The following is a 15278-nucleotide window of genomic DNA, read 5'->3' on the forward strand; positions in this document are numbered from 1 at the left end:
TGCAGACACGAGCGTTATCGCGCAATGTATGCTCTGCACTTGTCAGTTCAAAATGTACAGACCTGGTGAGGGTCCTTTAACCCCGCAAGATCTCGCCTGGTTCCTAACCGCGCCTCGGCAAGGCCAAATCAAAACGCGCCAAGCGTCTTGGTGCGCTCGCTTGTTCGCGAATTTGTAACTCGAAGGGCCCCTCAGCCGCGTTCGATTAGGCCTTAATCTTTTCGCGTTCACAAGTCATAAGAAATACTTCATGGCCAGCCGATATATTTTCCTTTGGCTCATCTTTATTTTCCGCTCCTTGCTGTGCAACTTCAGCTCGATGTCGTGTTCCTAAATTTAGATTCCGCCACCGGTAACGACCTTCTGCAAGAATTTCTCCCAGACGTCTGAAAGTTTCCAATCAATACAACATTTATTTCATCGAAACGTTTGCTCAGGAGTACGCAGTTTCGATACTATGTTCGCGGAAACCTTCATTCATTTCAAAAATTTCAGTCAAAGTCGGGTGAACACGGACATTTTGCAACACTTGACAGATTTGTTAACCATTCTCGCTCACTTTCACAAAAAATTTGGCATTGATATTTTGGTCTGTCTGTTCGTCGATATATATTTCGGTACAGACAAAGTGTGTTTGACTAAATGTGTGCGCGTAAAGTTATTGATCGTCACACATCAGTCTGGCGTGAACCCGGTTCTTTTGAGAGGACAGAGCGGCACCGCTGCACACTCTCCCGGTTATTTGCCGATACACTGCATCGGCTGTTCCAAACTGTCCTCTTTCATCTGCTCAAACAATTCAAAGGAGTGCGGCCATTTGGAACAGACAGCAGAAATGCTGTCTGACAATAATCTGCCTGGAGTGTACCTACGATTAATAAGAAGCAGCACATTAGCAGTGGCTTTATGTACGGTAGCGCGTCTCTATCCCATATGCAACATTTTCTTGGAGTGGTATCGTCATGGTCAAGTTGTCGGCAAGGGCATAAGCAAATAAAGAAATTTATTTATAGAGGCAACTCAATAAATAGGTTACTTCATTTTGATTGTGCCGCTGAAGATTTCTGGCATTTTTATTGTATGGCACTCGACATACTGCGGCACTTGATTCTTTGCGGCTTCTATTCACAAAAGCAGATTGGTTTACTCAATCTTACGTCGTCCATGTGTACGTCAACTTGTCCTATTCCTAACGTCACCGAAATTAAAGAGTCTGGAATGTGCGGTAAGTATGCGAACTGTTGTATATCTCTGTCCAGTTGTGTTCTCCACACACACCTCGCCAGCACGTCTGTAAGAGAGAGGAAAAAAGGCCATTGGTACGATGACTATGACAACATGAGCATCCTTTCCGAAGCGTTGCAGTGGCGATGCTACCCAGTTCCTCCTTTACGCCTTTCTTTGGTACGTTAACCTTTGAGTACGTGCGCACGTAATTCAATATCCTTACCAATTGTATGGCCGGGCGCCTCTCGGTGGCCTGCGACGGACTACCGAGCTTTACTGATTGACTATAGCTAGGCTATATGACTATATGGCCTCTCCAAAAGAGGTAGCAAACAAGTGACATGCCGGCAAGGCACATGCAGCACGGTCACAGCGTATAGTGTATATATACACTTGACGAGCGGCTCCATAGGAGACAAGCCTTTTGCATCGTTTTCCCTAGAGCGAAATTAACTGTCAGTCCGGCGTCGACGGCTAGCTGCTGTTCGTGCTTGCTCTCTGCACAGAGCCTACTGAGCCCGACGTTGCCTGGATGCAGCCGCACACATAGCTCTACGATTCTCTTTTTCAGCAGCGGTTCTCATTTTGAGAGGAGGCGTCGTAACGTGTACCGAGGTCTAAACACAGGTATCGAGACTAATGGGCGCACATGTCACCTCTCTTGACAGCTGGTATGATACGATGCAACTGCTACATGTCGTGACAGACGGTGGAATACAACGCAACTGCAATTCAAAGTTTGCGCGCATCGACGCTACGCGGCGCACATGTCACATCGCGTGACTCCTCCCACGCTAGGATGCCTCTATAGGGCATGTTTCCGTAACAGCGAGCAAGCCCTGGCATGGCGCGGTGGTAGAGTAGCTTCTCCGGCGCAGAGGGCCCGTCTTCAACCTCAGCGGGAACCGGGCATTTTTTCTCCCATTCCTTGCAATAACTGCGACGGAGACCGGCGGCGGGGGTTGCGGACAACATCACCACCGAAATGGCTAATAGGCTTAAGAGCTTACTTTGTAAAACTAGGCTGTTCAGCGTGGTTTCGTTGTTCTGAGAGACACGGCTTATAATTTACACCTAGAACGTGCTTGTTCTAATCAAAATATATGTTGAAGCAGGGTTTGGGAACGTACTAGCAGGTATTCCATTGCAATCTTGACTACACCAAGGCTTATTCTTGGGCTAGTTCATATGGTTTACTCATAATGGCGAAGCTTTTAGCACAACTCAAAAAGACAGGGACACGACACAGACAAAGAACAGCGCTGTCCTTTTTCTCTTTCACGTCCATGTCTTTATTGAATTGCTCTAAAGGCTTTGTAAATTTGACTACAGCGCGTACGTAGACAATGTAGGCGCTGCAGTCAAGTTTGCAATAAAATATATGTACTAGCTGTGAACCTAGTGTACTCATTACATGAAAAGGTGGCGCAAAAAGAAGCGGATACAGTGCTATTATACAAGGACGCCAGAAATGCCTGACTAAAGATGTTTGCTTGACCCTACTCATTTCACCTATTTGTTTAGGTTGTTTATGACTTTTTTGTGTATCTTCTTACTTGACTGCTATAAAGAATCGTACAACCCACTAACCCGTCTATAAGCGCTATTGTGGAGAACTGTTGTCAGCAGATAGCTGTATGTGAATGGAAAGTATCATCGGGTGAGCACCGGCACACCAAGACGCTTTTGTAAGCCGCACGTTCAACTGCAAAAATATGTTCCACACCTACATGCTAGCCGTTTTTTACACAAATTAGAAATCTTACACCCTGCGTTTTACGACCACGATTGTTCTTTCAACATTTTTCGCAAGTGTCCCGGGCGGAGGAATGATAATCCTGGAGGTAAAGTGGGGTGTTCTTTTCTAAACTCGCTGAGTAGGGGTTGACACATTGTTGCTGTCCCGAGTAATTGTGTGAACGAAAAAAAATTGCCTGTGTCTGGGGTTCCTTTTATTTTTGGATTTGCGCCACTTGTTCGTACTATCTCGTCTCAAAGAGAGAGAGATCATTTGCTCAAGTGGATCGAAGCGTGGGAGAAAAGGAAGCGAGCCAAAAAACATCGCGAGAGGTGAGGTGCTCGAGGTTTGTGCTTGTTAGAGATGGCGTAACAATTCAGATACATTTCCGAATTGGGTATTTGAATCTCGGGCTTCTCCCTTAAGATTGACTAATTCCAGAAACTGCCACACATGGTTCTTGAATATGCTCTCGCAGTTTTGCGAACGGCGATTCGTTTAACGTGTCGGTCAGTAGGGTCACACAAAGTGGGTCGTCGCAGAATGTATGGCGGCGCTGAAGGCATACAAATGACAACTGGGAAAGGAATGGTACTTTTAGTTTCTTGGGAAATTCTGGGAGCTACATTCCTATGGTGACTTTCAATAACTTAAGACCAAACAACAAAAGAAATCTGGGCTATTGCCTCTAAGTAAATGCATGCGGTGAAAATTAAACGATGCCCACCTTGCCGTCACTTCCACATGGCATTGCTTCCAGCATGCTGTGCTCCTGGCACGCCTTCAGATCTTTGTAATCGTAACCGTCATAGCCGTCGTAGCCTTCAAAATCAATATCAGTGTCACTTCCTATTTCGATACTTAGGTCTAACCTCCAGCAACAGTGAATCTTGCACTTTTCATAGGTATGACCGTGGCGCTGTTTCAAGAGAAAAGTAAACAGTGAAAGGATGAAACAGCGTGCAATAGACGTAAGGAATATTGCTCAAGCCAACCTTACATTGCTGTGGGGAAGTGAAATGGGGTTGGGGGGGGGGGTGAAATATGGGGGGTGGTACCGTTAAAAAAACGAGCACAATGTCCCGCACACATCGCAGCCAATCGCTTCGCTAAGCAGCTCCAACCCGACACCGTGCGCCTTTTCGCAAACCCTACCAATCCTACTCGTATGACCGACCGGGATGTTTGAGGAAGCGTTGCTCAGCATGCGTACGTCATCGTTGGAACGCCATTTGACCCTGCTTAGTAAATGTCACTTTTGTGCCTTCAAAAGTGGACAAATTCTACCAAGTGGCAGTTCAGGCTGTTGGTGGCATGGGGAATTTCAATGTTCTCCGGCGCATCAGATCCGTGAGTCATGAACATCAGCTCGGGCGACGTGTACGTCGATGGCGCCCACGTTTAGCCCCATACTTGATATTTCGTAAACCTATACTTTCTTAATAGTAGTCCTACCTAGGTATAGTTCTGCGTAAGTGTTTCCCCCGTCATTTTGCAGTTTTGCTACTTCGTTCAGTTTTAAGACCTGGCACTTGATGTTTTATTGCGGACCTGCTCCTGCGATGTCTCAAAATAAAGACGTCAGTATCTGTATACCAGATGAACAAGCATACAGCAGATAGTGCACATGGCACCACATCTTCCGGGAACTTCGGCTTGAAGGAAAGAGCACTATGCCTTTATATATTAAATCTTCTCAGTCTTAAATATTGAAGGTGTGATCCAATAACAGATTTCGAACCTGAAAATGATGTAATTTTGCTTGCGCGGCTATGCACTATCTCCGGGATCGGTCAAGGAAAGAAACTTGAAGCATACCCGGAGAGCGCAAGTGGTAGCAAAGTCGCCAAGAAAGACGTTCGCATTAATAAATAAACAACAATGAAATTTTCCGATAGCAAGATTCAAGCAGAGGACCCCTAGCACAACAGCTCGTTATTACTTAGCTTGCGTTTCCTTCAATTCATACTGCCATTACACCTACGAGGCTTACACATCGTGTAATATTGTAACGTCTTGCTATTTGACTCATCGCTTCGTCTTTCCGGCGGAGCTGTGAATACTTTTAAGCTGGAAACAACCTTAAGGCTGGGTACCCTTTCGTGCCCCTTTTCCACAATCATCTCGGAGGATTGGTCAAGAATGCGCACATACCAATATCGCACATGCAGTGTCGGAGTTTTATGTTCGGGCACATACCCCGTAGACGCGCACAAGGTGACCCAACGGGTCTACTGGGCCATACAGTAGCCACCACCAGGTTGTATATTCCACCGCATACCCGTTGGCCCACCTCAAAAACTGTAAAATCGGCCGCTTTCTGTGCAGGTGCTGCTGGAACACCGCCCCCATCGCCCGTCGGCCCATAAAGCGGTGAAGGCACTTTTGTGTTTCTTAAGGACGACGGGTTTGTGCGGCCACCTGTGACTATTAAGGCAATATTTGTAAAACCACACGCGTCAGCGAACTTGCCGCAATTTCCTTCTTTCCTTCCCTCCTCTCTCTCCCTGTGATCTTTGCTTTCCCCTTTCCCATTCGGCTATTTCATTCCCCATTCCCCTTTTCCATTCGGCTTTCCCCTTTCCCATTCCCCCGGTGTAGGGTAGCCAACCGGACGTTATTCTGGTTAACCTCCCGGCCTTCTTCTTTTCTCTTTCCTCCTCCCCCTCCTGTTTGGCAAGAGAGCAGCCAGCACATACCCAGTGGTCCAAGCTAGTGGACAACTTGAGTCACTGTGTACGTGAAAGTGGTTAGATACACACAGACATATCACAGAGTGAATAACGCTCCCAGCTAATCTCATTATTATAAATAAACTGAAATGTAAGACCCACAACCATAACACTCTCCCAACTCGTTCCTTTCCCTCTGTGGTAGACCCCCTGTTTTCGCAATGTTATGAGAGAATTTTGTGGAATCGAAGGCTTGCCGTCAAACATCCGGATTGTGTTTCACAATGACAATGTGCATAGCATATGTATAGTTCTGCATAGCATCAGAGTTACAATTCTTCACAGTGAAGTGTGCCTAGCATTCACGTCGACATCAATAAGTTTGGGCGATCGCCACGTGAGGACATGAGTCATTCATTACTTTTAACTGTAGTCCTGCTTTCACAGTGTTGTGGAAATCTTCGCTTACTACATTAATGGGACAATCCTTCCGAGATTGCTTTGTCATTACGCAGTGAAAGGAGTTAAATAGATTCGTGCGTTGGCTTTTATTCCCAGCCGTGGCAGACACATTTCGAAAGAAGCCGTACGCAAAGGGGAAAAAATAAAGATAAAAATAAAAGCACTCGCGCGCCATGCTTTGACCGCACGTTAACAATACCAACTGGCAGAAACAAATCCGGAGCCCTCGCCTATCCCGCGTCTCTCGTAGCCCGAGTAATTCTTTCTGCTGTTAATTTACAAGCTAGTTTCTTTAATTAGATTTTAATAAGGAGGGTGACCTCTCGCTATATTTACAGCATGGCTGCAGCGGAAAGCACCACAGTGCGAAAAAGACAAACATGGGGTTAGCGAAAAGAAGAACGGACACAGTCTTCTTTCCGTTAAACTCACGTTTGTCTTTGCGCACTTCAGTGCTTCTCGCTGAAGTCGCGTCATAATTTAAGACCACCTCACCCAAAGTACCGTTATAATTCTGCTATATTCAAAACGTGAAATTTATAAAAAAAGAAAACCATATTTCAGCTGGACTAGGACAACTTCGCTCCGATTAGCTGTTTGGCAGTTTTCATTACGGGTCTTACAAGAACGTGATCAAATAATCCCATACTTGTGCTATAAGGCACTGGAATGACTACTTACATCCGAGACGTTCACGTCCGCATGTTCTGGATGCATTGTTTGACAAAATCGTTCGAACGTCATGTTTTGCCCTGGGTAAAAGCGGTTCGAGTAGTTTGCTTCCGTACGAACTTCGATGCAAGACAGTGGCAGGGACCTGTAGAAAAACGAATCACATCCCTCCACATTGCTTACAAAACAAAGTTCTCCTGTAACATTTATGCGAGTTATCAGTCAATTTTATCGTGACCAGAAGTGAACAGATTTATGGTAGCGATGCGTAAGAAGTAAACAAAAGAGCTTTCGCCAGGCACACTATTCTCCATCTGTCTTGCACACACACACGCACCTACACTATGGGATAACCCGACGAGAAACACGGCATGGCACAACACACAATACCGATTTATTTATGTAAAGAACAAACCTAAATACACGGGCACTAGAATGTAGCGGTTTGCACTGGGCAACAATTGAAAGAAGAAGGTTTTATATACCTCACAACGAAACGGACTTGGGCCTCAGTGCAGCTTGAAAGCGAATACATGTTCTTGCCTGTTGCCGAAAAGCTCATTAAATATCCATCTTCCCACGAACAGTTACACCCTTGAGGATAACCTTCAATCGGGGACGTTTCCAGCACGCCATCGTGACTCGCCCCAAGCCTGAAAAGAAAAGGTCAAAACATTTGCGCGTTCAAAGCCTAGAGCACCACGAATGCATATGCAAATTCAAGCATTGCACAGCACTGCTACCTAAAAGAAAGGGTTGGTAGGCTGCTCAAGCTGTATTTCTGTGAAATATATGTGGTGGTTTTGGCAGGTTCGGCCTGTTCTTTATGTTCATGCAGCTATTCATCTGTGCTTCTTGCTACGGCCGTTCTCAGCTATGGTAAATTCGGCCCGTCAATTCTCGGTGCTGTCGGACTCGGAGTGCAATGATTCGGAGCCCAGTTTGATCGTAATCAGAGGCGTATATTTAAATAACTTGTATAACATGTTGCGAGGTTTTGTGCATACGTGCAGTGAACTTTCTTTCCAGTGACGCTTTTTTGTCCTTTATCAAGCATTTGTATATTCCATTGTATCTGCGCATTTCTAGTGAACGAGGGCGAGTTAAATGAAAGTGAGCCTACCCACCCCGCGCAATAACTGTTCGGTTCATTATCTTCGAGGCATGCGCGTAGCACACAGGCATCCCTCATTTACAAAAGTGACAAGCAGGTGTGAGGATAAATGTTCTTTAATGCTCTCATACACTGGGTTAAATATGCTTGCGTGACGTAATGGACACTTCAGAAGTTGAGCAGTGAGGTGCCGTGAATGTTTTGACAGCTGAAGGTGTTTCCCAAAGGGAAATTATTCGCTGTATGGCTGCCATGTACGTTGAACATTGCGTCGCTGCATTTTTTGGCTACTGTGAAGCACTGGAGCAAACGGTTGAAAAAGGACGTGAAAGTTGCAAAGACGATCCAAGACGGGGCCAAAGCCATCGTACAATCACCCGCAACACAAGTACAAAAGTTGATGAGCTGATGAGACAAGAACGGAGGATAAATATCGATGAACTGGCAGAGCGTGTGAACATCAGTCGCGGCTCGGTTCACAGCATAATTCATGAACATCTCGGTCATCGGCTCTTGTGTGCGCAATGGATGCCCAAGATTTTGAACCACCGCCAGAAGAAGGTTCTGCGCTGCCTTGACTGGTCTGATCCGGTATCACAATGAGGGTGACGACTTCTTGTCTGCAATTGTGATCGGGGACGAACCATGGTGCCACTAGTACGACCCTGAAACACTGCGGCAAAGCTTACAGTGGAAATATTCGAATTCACCGCCCTCAAAGAAAGCAAAGGCTGTCATTTCCGCCGGAAAGGTGTCGTTTACTATTTTTTTTCAATCGTCAGAGACCATTACTGATAGAATTTTCTAAAGCCAGAGAGACTATCAATCGTTTCCGACATTATGAAACACCGGATCGGTTGCGTCTCGCCATCAAGAACAAACGACGTGGAAATTTGACGAACGGGGTCATCTTGTTCCACGACCTGGCTATGGTGCTGGGCTGCTGAACACGAGGTCGCGGATTGGAATACCGGCCATGGCGGCCGCATTTGGATGGGGACGAAATGCGAAAACACCCGTTTGCTTAGATTTAGGTGCACGGTAAAGAACCCCAGGTGGTCGAAATTTCCGGAGTCCTCCACTACGGCGTGCCTCATAAACAGAAAGTAGTTTTGACACGTAAAACCCTATAATTTAATTTTTAATTTTTCCACAATGCCCGTCCCCATGTCGCTGATGTGGTTGATACAAAACTGGCAAAGTAGAAAACGCTGCAACATCCGCCATACAGCTAAGACCTGTCGCAAGGTTTGGGTGGGCTAATTGGTATTCCATGGTATCAATCGTCACTTACAGCGCATACGTAGACGAGGGACAAAAAGGACGACGAAGACAAGCGCTGTACTTCCAACTGATTTTTATTTTGAGAAACAAACGTATATATACTGACACACCTAAGGGACTTTAGAGACACCATGACAAAAGCGTCACCTACAAAGCGTCAACCCGACATGAATATGCATTCAAAATTCATGACCTAAGATGAACGAGAGCGCATGTGCGACCTCAGAAAAACCAGTTCTTTGTCTTTAAAGCAGTTGATGGCTTACTAACTGGGTCACCATGGGCAATCGCTGCTGCTTCAACGATAAGTCTGGTACATTCATTAAAATGTACCAGACTGTGCTTGCCCCAAAATGTGGAAGTCACCTTGCGACTTCCACATTTTGGGGCAAATGAAAAAACAGTTTAAGGGAAACAGATTCGTGTCGCACGATGACGTGAAAGAGCCAGTTGCAGATTTGTTGAAGCAGCAACCTAAGGAGTTTTATGAAACGGGAATCACCCGACTCGTTAGTCGATGGGATAAATGTCTAAATACTCATGGAGACTACTTTTAACTTAACTACTCCGTTTGTCATATATTTGCATTGGCTCACTTTCATTTGACTCGCCCTCGTATATTTTGCAGAAGGGCTTTATATAGGTGATCTCTGTTGGGACAATAGGTTCGTTGCAATTACTCACGATACACGACCGCGGTGACAGCTGCTTCTGCGTAATACATTGCAATAAATGACAGCGTAATTGAGATTTTTCACTGGCCGTTGCATATGTGCAAATGTGTAAACAAGGTTGTTGAATGACAAAGTTTCATTAACATATTTGTCCTCAACTTGTTCATTTCATGGCCTTTACTTCTTTCATATCAGTGGCATGCACTGCTTTGCTGGTTTCGAATTGATATAGTTCGACGGATCGTGTGATATTTTCTTTACTTATTAAATAGACAAAAACATGGAAGCATTGATCTCAGTTATATTGAGCACAATTTCTGGCACATACGAGTATATCTTTTTATTAAAAAATACATATATTACTTGTTTTGACCGTGCGTAGAGTTCAAGAATTCGTTTGCAGCATCTTTGGCAATGGCAATGCAATTATTATTCATGTATTTGATCTCTCGACAAATTGTTTACGAGGAAGCTTTAGCTCGGGCCCAACTACGACGGGGCCTATTCAAATACATGTAAAACGCAGAAACGCCTTTCTGAGATAACCCCTGGATCACTTTAATGGAATTTGTTGAATTTGAGAAAGGTATTTTCTAGTACCTGTTGGAACCCGTATGTTCGATTTAGGGCCAGAATTTTGTTTAAAATATTTAGAAAAATTTGAAATTGCGAAAAAAATAGAAGCACGACGTTTACAAACTAAAAGCTCTTCATCAAAAACATATCGCGGCTCTTCAAACGGCATCTATTATTAGAGTCAAAGCGGACATTTCGGTATGTCAATTTGTACCTTACGTGAATTAGTTACGTTGTGCACAAGGGTTCTGCAAAAGCCGTATTTCGAGAATGCTAAATTGTTTGAGATTCATTTGTAACATATCAATTTTGTCCGCTGTAGAGGTAGTATTTGATGTGATTCACAGAATTGTGATTCTATTTTTCATTGTTGAGTTACTGAGTTTTAAACGTGATAGTTTCGTTTCCTCAAAATTTGAGATTTGGGCAAAATTTTTAATAAAAATTGACAACCGAATGAGAAATTCGAAACTAGAAGACACTAGAGTTCAAGTTAGTCTTTTAAGTGCAACAAACCGCATCAATGTTTGTGCGGTGGTTGCCGAGAACAACTAATTCACCTTCTACATGTACTTATATAGGGGCATCCGAGATAAAGCTTCTTCTTAAGGAGGAGGCCAAGCTGCAACGTGAGCCCCCCCCTGAACGAAGTTTCTGGCTACGCCACTGTCGGTCGGGTTCTCAGGTCGAACGTGAGGGTGCCTCCGAGAGCTATCAAATAACGGTAAGAAGGGTTTCTACAAAACTTGGTGCTGCACTAGTTAGTTAGCTAGTTGGCTGTTGGTGAGTTGGCTACTTGGCTGGCTAGTTGGCTAGCTCTAAAAGAACGAGGAGGTGAATGTGTTCGGAGCGCGCATTGCTAGGGCGTCCTGGCGGGTTTTAGTCTCGGCAACGGATCACCTTCCCTCCGCCTGTGGGTACAGATAGTGAGGAATGTTTATGTTTGCTGAGGCTGACACGGAAATAATAATAATAATAATAATAATAATAATAATAATAATAATAATAAAACTTCGCATTGCACTAGAACAAGACTGCTGTTCGGACACCAGCAAATTCCGCAACACTGTCAATTTTTATAGGCTCAGAAGCTGGCTACGCCCTTTCTGATTGGCTCGGAGCATAAATATGGCGGACATCGACAATGGGATAGTGTTTCGCAGTGTCCACTGTAGCGGGGTAAAGGAATTCTTCTGTGCTACATCAATCCCGCTTATGTAATTGAGGACAATGATGACTCATGCATTTTATATTCGTATTGGAAACCAACATACGTATGTGCGATCTCATGAGCCACCGTAGATACTCCGTTGAACGTGTGTGGATCGTCTTCTGCCACTGCAACGTTATAGTCCGTGCAAACGCCAGCGAGGAAAGCGAGACCTGCAAAAGCACCGTTAGTGACAGCTTTTCGGAGAAGACGTAGTTTATCAGAGCGCACAATCGTAGTCGGCAAACATGCTTGCGATAAGAAAACAAAAAGGTTCCTGGTCAATTCTGCTCATAGTCCAAAGTTTATTGGCATTGAATGCATACGGGGGGTACGCATTCCGGAACATCAATGGGTGGACATCGAAACGACTATGGAAAGTGAGCCCAAATAAGCTATCAGTGTAAAATATAAAAAGAAGAGCGGTCACTGAGAAAGGTATGGGAGGCGTACGTTTACAAAAAAGTGGCAAAAGAGAACCCCAGAAGTCAGCAAGAATAAAGAAGAAAGTGCAAGTTGAAGGAAATGAACAGAATAACAGAAGCACGGACATATGCACAAAGACAAAGCCGCAAACTTCTCAGCACTAAGGGATGAAACTTGAAGTTGCTACTAAAAGTCGCGCAAAAGTAATAGCATGCTAATTGCGAGAAAAAAAAGTGTGATATTACTTTACTTAAAAATGTTTATATTGCTTTCAGAGCAGATATAAGTAACGACCCCTTCCTCCATGGAATGAAGAACTTTTTATGGTAAGATCATGCAGGACTATTATAAACCCAACTGCTCCCGTATCGATCGGTCCGATTATATGGAATTACGGAACTTCGCATACGGGTCTTTTTCAATTGGGATAATTTTTCCCATTTCTGCATTTCTTGTACACCTGCATAGGGTGCGTTCTATTTATAGATACCTCTCACTGTGCAGTCAACTCTCAGTAAGCGGTATTTTCTAGATTTTTTGTCTCGTCGACATGTGGTCACCGCATCTTTTAATCTAACCTGAGGCCTCGCGCTTACTACCAGAACACTATATAAGCGCAGAGTTAGAGGAGTGGTGTAGCATCTATCTTTAGTCTGACATCATAGAAACAGCACCACCTACCATGAATTTTCCTGTTGATGAACGTGTCATTAACTTTCTCCGCCAGGTCTTCGCTAGAAAGAGTGAACATTTTATGTCACCGGTTGCCGTTTTAAAGGTGTCTGCACATTCAGGAAAGACGTTTTACGGAGTTCTCCCACAATGATGCAAACAACTTCTTTTTAACCTCTACAGGCGCTCCACGTTAACAGATCGTGGTTTTTTACGGCAGTATTGGATGATACGATATTCGGCCAAATGCAAATTTAGTGTAGCAAGGGTGCACCTAGATCACATTATCTGGGCCTGTTCTCGTGCGCCCAGACAGGGGCAAGAAAGTAAGGATGGTAAGCAGTGGCAGACCGTGCTGCTCAGCTCGGCTCCCGAAGACCAACTTTTGGCCGTCCAGCAGGCCGAGGATGCCACCATAGGCCAAGGGCTTCTGGCCGCCGTCTAGGTGGAGTTTCGCAGCGAAGCTGTATACCTTTACCGTACAAGGCAATTTTCGTGTCGCTCTAGTAAGCAAAAAACTCCTCATACGAGTGCCGGTCGCGAAGATAGTGCAATGCCAGGCCGACCCGCGGCGGAGGTGAATCAGGCGTTAAGCACTACACATATGTGGGCTGATCCCAAAGATAGTGCAATGCCGGCCCGGCCCAAGGCGGAGGTGAAGCAGGCGTTAAGCACTCCCCATACGTGGGCCGATCCCGTAGATGCTGCAATGCCGAGCCGACCCGCGGCGGAGGTGAAGCGGGCGTTAAGTACCCCCTACGTGGGCCAATCCCAAAGATCATGCAATGCCGGCCCGGCCCGCGGCGGAGAGGAAGCAGGCGTTAAGCACTCCCCATACGTGGGCCGATCCCGAAGATTGTGCAATGCCGTGCCGACCCCCGGCGGAGGTGAAGCAGGCATTGTACTGTCTTAGCCATCGGCCCCATACGTGGGCCGATGGCTAATATAGTACAATGCCCGGCCGACCCGCGGTGCCATTAAGGGATCCACATACACAGCTTCGCTGGTCATCTTTCTTCACAGAGTTGAAGGGCACCGAGAATTTTTTGTTGACGTTTTCATTAGGCAACTACGTTGGTTCTAGCTAGAGGCGACACGCTAATTTACTTCTGCTTGTTATGGCATGCGATGTTTGGAATTATGTAAACATGCTTTTTACGTGACGCAAGACATCACATGTTCAGTTTTCTGCTGTATTTCTTTAGTTGTGGTGAATATTTTCTTTATAAGCTTTGATATTCAAACGTTGTTTTTCTTAAATTTCTGACGATTTGTGATGAAAATTAAGCAGTGATGATGAATGTGGTGCTTGGAGGTGCAAGGGCCAAATTTGGCCAAAGAGCGCCAGGCCAGTGCTAATGAGTTCGCAGTGGAGCTATGAATAACGAAGGGCAGATGCTACGTGGCTGTAAAGGGGCCTAAAGATAGTCAGTCTAAAGTACATAAAACCTATACGAGATGATGCTATGCCAGTGGTTAATGGGCCGTACAATAGACATGAGAGATACATTGTGAGATAATGATGATATAGTGAAATATCTCATAGATAAACATTTGCAATAAGCATTACTGCCTTAACAGAGCCCTTGAGATGCAAGGGCCTGGAGGCATGTGCTATACAAGACTACCATCACAGCGGCATCCTCTTTCTAGACGATGTGCTATGAAGTTATGGGGCTAAAAACTTCCAAGTCGACATCGTTCAGGAAACCTGTAACTGCTTTGGTGTCAAGGAACGCTGGAAGCATAGCGCGCAAAGGACGATCCACAAAGACTAGACAGGACAAGCACTAACTTCCCTAACACAGGTAAGAAGTTCCGCTGCATCTGTCCTTGGTTGAACAGCAAACTTTGGACCGGCGCTCAGAGTCCTGCTAACGTCTTCAGGGAGATCAATGTCGCCGAAGGTGTGAATCTGGTTATTGGTAGCGATAAGCCTCCCACGAGGCATCAGGGGACGAAGGTTGTCCAAAACAAAGTGCCAGAAGGCCTCCGTAGAGTGGTCGAGCAGTCTGGAAAACTACCGTCATTTCTGACGCGCTCGTCTCTGGTTTCCATCAGTAAAGATGCTCGCGTGCAACCAAGCAGCCCAAGCCTATACTCTTTGAAAGAACGCTTCTGCATCAAGAAACATAGCAAGATGGAGGGGGGTATGCTGGCAATATACAAGAGGAAAATGTTTCTTTCTCTCAGCTTCGGTTTTCCGACACTCCAGGAGGACGTTGAGAACTGTCAGCCTCTCACGACATCTACCACAGGTTGGAGGCTCATTTCCAGTCAGTGAAAAATTGTGGGTGCCACGCGTGTGTCCTGTGCTCAGCCGACAGAATAGAGCATCAGTTCGTCGTGTTTTCGTTTTCAGGGGCCAGAAACATAACTTTGGCTTAATCAAGTGACGCTTATTCTTAGTTTCCATGTCCCACAAGCGTTGCCAGTGGCTTCGCAGTTTCTTTCGTAAGGAGGCTTCAGATCTGTGACAGGGACAGCAGCCGTAGGAGTGATAGCTTACGATGTGAGTGATGTGGCCATTTGGTCAGCTAGTGCATTACCC

The 15278-nt window shown here is 45.4% G+C and overlaps 1 protein-coding gene across 1 annotated transcript in view; it reads right to left on the bottom strand.

Annotated features, from left to right (window-relative positions):
- Positions 1-986: 986 nt before the first annotated feature.
- The window catches only part of LOC139050278 (venom metalloproteinase antarease TserMP_A-like), a 118892-nt gene continuing 104600 nt past the window's right edge, over positions 987-15278 (bottom strand). Inside the window, exons 9-14 of the mRNA XM_070526487.1 lie at positions 12737-12789; positions 11694-11802; positions 7257-7424; positions 6781-6916; positions 3693-3884; positions 987-1291 (exon numbers count right to left, since the gene is read on the bottom strand). Of these exons, the coding sequence (XP_070382588.1) occupies positions 1205-1291; positions 3693-3884; positions 6781-6916; positions 7257-7424; positions 11694-11802; positions 12737-12789 (745 nt within the window). The 3' untranslated portion in view covers positions 987-1204. The remainder of the gene's footprint in view (positions 1292-3692; positions 3885-6780; positions 6917-7256; positions 7425-11693; positions 11803-12736; positions 12790-15278) is intronic.

This window comes from Dermacentor albipictus, chromosome 10 (assembly GCF_038994185.2).
Source record: "Dermacentor albipictus isolate Rhodes 1998 colony chromosome 10, USDA_Dalb.pri_finalv2, whole genome shotgun sequence".
Taxonomy (NCBI): Eukaryota; Metazoa; Arthropoda; class Arachnida; order Ixodida; family Ixodidae; genus Dermacentor; species Dermacentor albipictus.